The sequence below is a fragment of the Trichosurus vulpecula genome, chromosome 5 (genome assembly GCF_011100635.1).
Source record: "Trichosurus vulpecula isolate mTriVul1 chromosome 5, mTriVul1.pri, whole genome shotgun sequence".
Classification (NCBI taxonomy): Eukaryota; Metazoa; Chordata; class Mammalia; order Diprotodontia; family Phalangeridae; genus Trichosurus; species Trichosurus vulpecula.
In genome coordinates, this window is record NC_050577.1 from 271,256,658 (window position 1) to 271,265,859 (window position 9,202).

Consider the following 9,202-nt stretch of genomic DNA (forward strand, 5'->3'; position numbering starts at 1 on the left):
AAATATAAGAACTGAGAAAATTGTCTTCCACTAAGCTATAAATCTGTTTACATCTCTTTGTTTTTACATTTCTTCGCCCTTTTTTCTTCCCTTCCCCATTTCCTCCACCATTTTGCCAAAGTCTTCTAGATTCCAGATTCATTCACTGATAGTTATGGAGCAGGAAATCTATAAGCTGGTAGAATAAAAAGAGCAGGGCTATGAGGCTAAACAGTCAGTCATACAGTCACTCTACACGTGTCTTGGTGTATATACATACATGCATATATGTACACGGATTACATGTGAACTACATATCTACATATTTACATAGTCATGGCCATGCTTGGTAAGGGGCATGTTCCATTTTGGTAAAGGTGCTGCTCCATTTTGGTAAAAGGGTGTCGCACATACTCAGCTAGGGTCTAAAGGGGTCCCTTGCCGGAGGAGCGGGGCTGCTACCCCAGGGTTTGCAGGACAAGCTTGGGGGCAGAAGGAAGGAAGGACATTGGAAGAGGCCTCTCCAGAGTCGGGGTACTCGGGGGAGTGTCTCAGCCTCACTAATCTATGCTGTACACATTCAGCTGTAAGTCGAGCTTCAGGATCCGAGTCCCAGCAATCCTCCAGCAGCTCAGGCAACCCACCAGGCTCCTGCAAGAAAGGACAAAGAGTTAGGCCACCCTCCCTTCTGCCCCTTCCTCCCCCATGTCTTGATGCAGGTTGTCTTTGTTGCTTCCCCCACCTCTCTATTCTTCTCTATTATCCCTTACGGGCTCCTGGAATAGCTAGAATGAATCTTAGAAATTACCTAATCCAACCCCCTCATTTTACAGGTGAGGAAACTGAGGCCTTCTTTTCAGAGTCAGTGTGGAATACTAGTCTTGGAGTCCAAAGACCCTGGTTCAAGTCCTGGTTCTGTCACCTTGTACCAATTTGCCTCCCTGACCCTCAGTTTCCCCATCTGCAGAATGTACTACCTACTGCTCCTGTGAGGATCACGCATGGAAAGTGCTGTAGGCATGTGAATTATCATCATCAGTAGCACTGCTCTTGGCATTGTCTCACGTCACATAAACCCCTTTCAGGGTAACAAAAATTATCTTCCCCCAGAACAGGCTCTTTCTACCTTCTAAGGTATCGAACAATTTGTTTCTTAAACTAGTCCAGGCTGATGTGTTAACGGGACAAAGACATTCCTTCCTTCAAAGACCTTCCTTCCAAATAACGTGGATATTTTAATGGGGGTCTTCCCCTATTGTTTAATCCAGGGGTGGGGAACCTGTGGCCTCAAGGTCACATGTGGTGCTCTAGGTCCTCAAGTGAGGCTCTTTGACTGAATCCGTAGAATCCTTCATAGAACAAATCCCCTTAATAAAATCCTAAATAATAATAAATAATAAATTTATGATATTAAATATTATATAATAATAAAATGAGAAGTAATAATAAAATCCTGGGATTTGTTCTGTGACATTTGGATTCGGTCAAAGGGCCACACTTGAGGACATAGAGGCCCACATGGGGCCTCTAAGCTGCAGATTCTCCACCCCTGGATCTGACAGAAATTAGTATTATGGCTATTCTATGTGATCAAAGGGGAGGAGGAAAGGAAATGGCAGAGCTACGATTAGAAGATATTTTGAGAGAGAGAACATTTCCCATTACTCAAACCACTCAGAACAGGCAATGGCTTATTTCACCTATGCCAAGGGCTGGCCCTGGCCAGGGGCACAGTCACAAATGCAGACAACAAAGAGACAGAAACAAGAACCCAATTAAGAGAAACCGAGGCGTCAAGGGGAACTTTCCTCTGGATGCCAGTAGGAGAGGGATGAGCCTCAGATGGAGCCGGCAGGTGTGATAGGGAGACCTTCCTGAAGGAGGGGAATGAACAGCGGGGAGAATTTGGGGAGAATGGGGCCAGATGGAGAGGAGGAGAACAAAGGATCTTCCCAGGAGTGAGAGTTGGCCTGTATGGTCACAGGAAAGGGAAATAGAAAGCTAAGGAAGTCATCAGAGATGATGAGACGAGCTGGGTTTAAGGAGGTCTATATGGAGAAGTTTGAGTATAATGTGGAAATTCATCCCCTCTAGGTCCATGCCCCTCCTTCTTTGTAACACCCTCCTCCCCATCCCCCCCACACTATCCCTTTCCTCCCTCTCCTCTCCTGATCTTTATGCCCCTCACCATGGTGGTACGGTACCAGCTTGGGGGAATGTGGGGCCGCCTTCCTTCTGCCACCGCCAGGGCCCAGAGCTCGCAGGTGGTGGGGCTGCTTCCCAGCTCTGCCTCGTAGGCTAGCTGGAATGGTGGGGGCCTGTGGTCTGGGGGTCAGGCACATGGAGAATAGGAGTCAGTGCCTAAGGTGGTTCCCTTAGGATTGGTGAGGGGTGGGAGAAGTAAGGAGGGGTAGAGTTTAGGAATAGCTTAGAAGAGGAACCCCAAAGGGGGACAGAGGTCAGGACTTCTGAAGAGGGTAGGAATTGGGTGGGGGGCGTTGAATCAAGGTCAAGAAAAGTGGTTTTTGGACTTAAACTGAAGTTAGAAGACCGGGGTTCTAGTCCGAGCTTTTCCCAATGCTAGCCATCATGCTATTAGATAAGCTTCTCTAAGCCTCAAATTTTCTTCTCTATGAAACGAGGATAATAAACTCTGCTTGGCCTATCTCACAGGGCACAATATTATAGAAAGGTGAGCTTTTGAGGGGCGGCCAGGCGGCGCAGTGAGTAGAGCACCAGCCTTGGAGTCAAGAAGGACCTGAGTTCAAATCCGGCCTCAGACATTTGACATGCTTACTAGCTGTGTGACCTTGGGCAAGTCACTTAACCCCGATTGTCCTGCCTTCCCCCCTCCAAAAAAGAAAGGTAAGTTTTTGGTAATAGCAGTGGGAGTATGTTGGGGAGAAGATAAGAACCAGGAAAGAGTGGGTGGTGTTCCTGGGAGACACAGGGGGTGAGAGATGCATGGGGTATGTTCAGGGATGCTCCAGCCCCTCACCAGGCCATAGGTCAGGGCATCGACTTAGCGTCTCCCACAAGAGCAGTGAAAGAGAGTAGATATCAGCCCGCCGAAGGGCCATTCCCCAGTCCTGAAGGTCCAGAGTCTTGTCCAGGATCTCAGGGGCCATGTACCGCTGAGTTCCAGCCTTGAGTGAAGGAGGAGCTTGCACCATTACCATGGTAATCTGACAGTAACAAAAGCCTCATCTCTCCCCCCACCCCATGCAGCTACCCAAAGAACACCCCCCTCCTCTTGTCTCCACAGTAATACAGTTTCCCCCAAGGACATCACTTCCATCAAGACCCTTGCCATCAAACCGGGGACATTCCTCTTCCCTCCTCCCCCCTGCTTAAAGTCCCCACCTCCATGATGGTGGCTGGGCCCCGGGGTTGAGTGGGGAGCCAGGTAGGTGGCTGAGTGAGACCAGGAAGAGCCAAGGCGAGGCCCAGGTCTCCAATGGCACAAGAACCATCATCCCGGACAAGCACATTGTGGCTACTCAGGTCCCTATGGGCAATGCCTGGTTTATATTGACCTGAGGATGGGATTAGAAGTCAAAGGTTATCCTTTCCCCTCTTTTTCATAACTCCTAATTGCTCATTCCTCCTTTCAGAATCCCAGCTTCCCCTGGGCTCACCATCCTTCCAGGATTCCTCGTGAAGGAAGGCCAGGCCGCTAGTCAGAGAGAGCGCAAGCTTTATAGAGTGGCGCCAGTCACAGGTATGCTGGGCCAGGTAGTGGCGTAGGGAACCCTAGAGGAAGGATGACATAGTAGGAGAAAAACACGTGAGCCTTGGAAAGAGGGAGCATGCAACAGACAGAGACAGACATCTCCCCACCCACACACTTTGGGAAACATCCCTTCCATATCGCAGGGGTTAGGGGTACAGCACCCCTGCCCATAAAAGTTTTTGGCCCTCCCTTCGTACCAGAGAAGGTCTGAATTTTTTCTTTTTTCTTTTGTGGGGTGTTGCTATTATACGATATTATGCATATATTTTATGCATTTCTGAGTTTCTAAACCTTTTTGTGTCATCTGCTGCCCTTTGTGTGTCATCTGTGACTTCCGCAAAGCTCCCATTTAATTTCTTACACCAACCCATGATATATAGAAACCGTGATGGGGAAGCCGTCACGTGGAAGGGATAACTATTATTCTCATAGCATCAAATGCAATTCAATTATTTAGTGCCTATTAAGTGTTTGAGGCAGGTGGTTGGCTGAGTGGAGAGTGTGCTAGGCCAGGAGTCAGGAAGACCTGAATTCAAATCTGACCTCAGACATTTACTAGCAGTGTGACTCTGGGTAAGTCACTTAACCTCTATTTGCCTTAATCTACCGGAGAGGGAAATAGCAAAACACCCCTCTATCTTTGTTAAAAAAAAAAAACCAACCAACAAACAAGAGACTCATGGACGGTATTGGCGTGCTATGGTCCATGGGCTCACAGAGTTGGACGTGAATGGCTGAACAGCAACAAAATGAATGGCACTGCAGAATAAACAGTAGAAAATCAGACAGGAAGGCAATGATAACAGATCATCAGCTATCTAACTATTCATCGGGAGAAAGAGCTGTAGACGTAGGAACAGAGAGGTATGGAGGGAATTGAAGGGAGACTGGTAATGGACGGAGGGAAGTCACAGGACAAGAGAGAAATGAACAGGAACAGGGAACGAGGGACAGGAGCTAAGAGCCCCAGAGGGTCTTCCACCTCCCACCATCACCAGACTCTTACCTTGGGGTAGAACTGAAGAACCAACAGGGGACCAGGGGGCTGGGGGCCGGGCCCCCCTCTGCCAGCGGCAATAAATCGTACTATGTTGTCATGCTGCAGGCTGGATAGCTCGTAGAGAGCCCTTTCTGCCTGAAATTGGGGTGCTGCCCAAGGAGGGAAGGCCTTGATGGCCACTGGCTCCCCTTGTAGGTGTCCTGCCCATACCACCGTGTGGCCTCCCTCTTGTAGGATCTGGGCAAAGGGGGACAATACGTTGCAAGGGGGCTGTATTCATCACCTCACCTTCAGGCTTCTGTCCTATTCAATGCTTCTCACCCTCATCCCTCACCATCCTATCTATCACAGCAAAGGACTGACCCAGTGCCCAATCGTTGGAATTGAGGCATTGGGGTTTTTATCCTCCACCCGCCACCTCCCTGCCATGCCATGGAGAACAGAGACCTGGGAGAAGCATAACTCCTGCAGCTCCGGCAACTCCTGGCTCCAACCGCTGCCTGGCTCAGGTTCTAGCTCCTGGCCCCCCGAGGCCCTAAATGCCTTCCACTGTCGAAGGGCTGGAGATACAGGTGGTGGGGGGCCATAGGGTTGGCAGGCATGGGGCCAGCATGCACAGGACCAGGGGCTTGGGAGGTACAGGGTTCTTGAGAGCCAATGGAATGGGACTGGAGGAAATGGAGGTTATGGGACCAAGACCACGGGCAGGAAGTAAAAGGACCATGAGGATGATAGGGATTAACACCTAGGGGAGGTTGGGGGCAGAGAAAGGTCAAAGGACACGGCTTTATGCTAGAGAGGGCATGGTCATGGCAGAGGGAGGCTGGGGAAAAGGGCCCAGAGAGTACCTGGGAGGTGTTTGTGTGTGGGGGTGACACAGAGAAGCATCAGAAGGATGCCCAAAGGGCATTGGGGGGAGAGGGGTGGCAGGGGTCAAGTCTGTACCCAAGATGCTGCTGCCCAGCATAAGAAGGAGAAACAGCCCCAGCAGAGACACCACCACCAGAAAGGAGTCCCCTGGACAGATAGAGAATAAATTCAGGGCTGGGGGAGTATTCTAGGATATTTCCAACCTCCCCTCCCCTTGGCAAAGAAAGACATGGATCCTGGGCACTCTGGGAACCCATGCTCTGGATTCTTGATCCCCTTCCTGTTGCTTCCATAGAATTTTTCCTGTTATCTTCTTGTCACCAGGGTAAAAAACATCCCAAGGTCAGGAGGAGGGAGTAGGAGGCTTGGACTGGGAGGAGTATGGACAGAGGGAAAACTGGGCATGGGCCTCCTCCCAGTTTCAACCCAATCCCCATTCTCCCCTGCCTTGCACACACAACCCCAGCCTGGCCTTCTAGCTTCTAGCTGGAGCCTTCTAGGCTCCAAAGTAATGATTACCAGGTGGAGATTGGGGACCTTGAGAGTTGGGGGTCCTTGAGATCCCTGGGGGTGGCAGGTAGCTGTAATTAGCATTGCAGAAATCAATGCCACAGGAGCAGGTGAAGAGAGTGGAGCCAGGGCTCGGGTGGGCACGGCGGGTTGGCTCACATCGGGGGGATTCACAACCTGGCTCATCACTGTCTCGGCAACCTGATTGGGGCGGGAAGGAGAAGGGGACAGGAGGCGATAAAGTCCATTTTTAGGGGACCTATTTTCCTCTGTCTTTTTAGAGGCGTCCCTTCAATCTCTGAAATGGCCTTTCTTCCCCTGCAGATGTGCTATCATTCTCCTCCGAGAAGCTAGCTTCGCCCTCCCCATGTCTTGTCTTTCATGCCAGCACTCTCTTCCCCTTACTTCCCAATCCTGGCTACTCACCCTGCATCTCCAGCTGAGCCCCATCCTGAGTCAGGTTCCATATTCCAAAGCAACAGTGGCTGTAGAGGCAGCGGATACCCCTGGGGGGCCCTGGCCCTGCATCTAGTAGCTCCCCCAGAGCCTTTGTGCTGCCCTGTACCCCAGGACCCTCAAAGAAAACACAAGTCCGGTGACCTGGTGGGGCTGAGGACGAGATCAGGGCAGGGAAGAAGGAAGGTGGGATTATACCCCAGACAGACAGACATCCAGTCAGAGAGAAAACTCATGTTTTGAACTCATGTTCAAGGTGGAAAAGCTAGGAAGTCAGCAGCTGTCTAAAATGAGACCCCCCCTCACCCTTCGCCTTGTACCCAACTCTCTCTAAAAGCCAATGGGTCAGATATCTCAAATGTCTCACTGCCCCCCCATACCCCCATCCCCAGTCTGTCTCAGGGGTAACCTGCCTTGAAAGCCAGAAAACCAGAACAACCCAATCCTATAGACACTTACCCTGCACAGCTGCAGGAAGAAGCATCCAAAACCCTAGGGTCCCCAACATGACTGAGGAGGGGGTCTGAAGGAGAAGGTTTCGGGGAGGTTGAGCTAATGTTGGAGTTTTTCGTTGGCCGCCTGGCACTGTGGGGCTCTCTGATCCCACCGTCCCCAACTCCTCCTCTCTACCCGCCCCTACCCTCCTTCCCCAGCCTGTGTGGGGGAGACTGCAGCTGTGGGAGCGGTGGGGATGGGGGGGAGGAAGGAGAGGAAGGGAGGAGCAGGACCAGTCTGAGATCCTCCGGCCTCTTCATGCACTCCTTCCTTCTCTGGTCAGGAGTGGGGGGCTTTGATGTTTAGCTAAGAACTCAGAGACTCTTGTCTTTTATAACTTTTTTTCCTTCTGTGGCACAAGAAGAAGGTGTAGGCCTGCCTGAAGGGAGCCAAGATATAGCCTTCAGTTGTTACAAACCCCAGGTATTCCCTCCAAAGAGCCCTCAACTGGCTCCATGTCTCCTCCTCCCAACCAGGCCTCAGTTCTTCCTGCTCTGTCCTCAGCACACCCATTGGAATGAGGATCTCAATTTGGCCTCTTAGAGGTTGAGGGGACAAACAGTTATCTAGGGGCTAGGTTGCAATTTAGTCTAGTACCACAAGAGGTCAGCACACATAGGGGGAAGGAGGGGTGGTGTCATCTAGGTAGAAACCTCAAGTCAATTAAATCAGTCAATCGACGATATAAATTGTTTATTAATTAATACATATTTACCGGGCACCCAAGGTCCTGTATTAGCTAGGCACTGCAAAAGATAGAGATAAACCTACTCTCACTGTCCTGTTTCTCCCTGATTCATTGCATTTAAATTTCCAGAAAAAGTTGTTTGTTGCGTTTGTCCTTCATTTTCCAAGAGGATCATGACATCAGGGAAATGAGGACATGACTTGCCGTTGACTTTGATTTGAGTGAGGGAGGCCTGTGCAAGGTCACCAACCTCGCTTTCTCCTCCAGAGCCGTCTGGGTCCAGTGGCCTGATATTCACCAGGACGACTGGAGATGGCCCAGGGTGCAATGGGAGACTAGAAAAAGTTGTTTATACTCAACATCTGTACTTCCCTGCTACCTACTCTATCCACAATCTTTTGCATTCTGGCTTAGAGAAGCTGGAACGTATCCCAAATAGAGTGACCAGGATGATGAGAAGACAGGAGAATATGTAATGATTAAATACAGGGATGTAGGCACTTAATAAATGCTTGTTGACTTCTTGGACTTTAGCAGGAAAATCAGGAGACTTGGCAGGGGTTGGGAGTATATAATAATGGTAACAGGTAGCATCTATATAACACCTACCATGGACTAGACACTGCATTAAGCACTTCACACATATTATCTCATCTGATATCACTGCAACCCTGGGAGGTAGGTGATATTATTATCTTCATTTTTACCAAAATGGAAACTGAGGCAATAGAGATTAGGTGACTTGCCCAAAGTCTCACAGCTAATAAAAATCTGAGGCCAGATTTGAACTCGTCTCCTTGCTTCAGACATAGTGCTCCGTCTACTGCGCTGCTTAATTGACATTATTATGATTATGGCTATGATTATTAACAGCAGCGGCATTGAAAAATTCCTATCGATAACATCTACTCCAAAGAAGAATAAACAGCCTCTTGGGAGATGTATCAGTAAGGCAGTAACAACAATAGAGGTGATAATTGTCCAAATGCCCAGGTGGTTCTGCATTGCAAAGACCCTCCATATAGAAGGTAGAAGAAGTAAACCATTTATTCAGACACCAGAGAACCATATCCCACAAACCATCTGCCCAGTAAAGCATCTGATACATAATATCACCACATGGAGCTTCGCCATCCCAAAACCTGTCCAACCCCCTGCTGTGGTGTCCTTCTAAGAACAAACTCACAGTACGGCTGTCACAGTCTATTTAGCTATCAGAGGTCGACTTGTGTTACCTCAGCTCTAACAGTCACCGTGGACATTAACAGCCGTAACAGCTCTCTCTCTCTCTCAGCATTTGCTGACATAACTTCCTTTTTCTGTCAGGAAGCTCCTCCCACTACACATAAGCGGGTCACGCGGCCTGTTAATGCGTGGGAAAGACCTTCAGATCTAAATTGCTGTTACAGGAGATAGCAAATTCCCTATCATGGGAGTCTTTCAGGCAGAGATTAGATGAACATAGGCCTGG

The 9,202-nt window shown here is 49.5% G+C and overlaps 1 protein-coding gene across 1 annotated transcript; it reads right to left on the minus strand.

Moving 5' to 3' along the window:
- Nucleotides 1-393: 393 nt before the first annotated feature.
- On the minus strand, nucleotides 394-7,056 carry AMHR2 (anti-Mullerian hormone receptor type 2). The gene is made up of 11 exons (XM_036761839.1): nucleotides 7,008-7,056; nucleotides 6,519-6,701; nucleotides 6,102-6,293; nucleotides 5,658-5,729; nucleotides 5,160-5,272; nucleotides 4,719-4,949; nucleotides 3,618-3,732; nucleotides 3,343-3,515; nucleotides 2,978-3,125; nucleotides 2,168-2,304; nucleotides 394-630 (listed from the first exon to the last, which is right to left on the minus strand). Exons 1-11 carry the CDS (start codon nucleotides 7,054-7,056, stop codon nucleotides 394-396), a joined length of 1,650 nt encoding a protein of 549 aa, XP_036617734.1.
- Between the last annotated feature and the right edge of the window lie 2,146 nt (nucleotides 7,057-9,202).

Coding starts and splice junctions, on each gene's coding strand:
- AMHR2 (XM_036761839.1), bottom strand. CDS start 7,056: ATGTTGGGGACCCTAGGGTTTTGGATGCTTCTTCCTGCAGCTGTGCAG. Junction 4,950..5,159: donor AGGAGTTATGCTTCTCCCAG/GTCTCTGTTCTC, acceptor CCCTTTGCCCAG/ATCCTACAAGAGGGAGGCCA. Junction 3,733..4,718: donor TTCTTCAGTTCTACCCCAAG/GTAAGAGTCTGG, acceptor TCCTTCCTCTAG/GGTTCCCTACGCCACTACCT.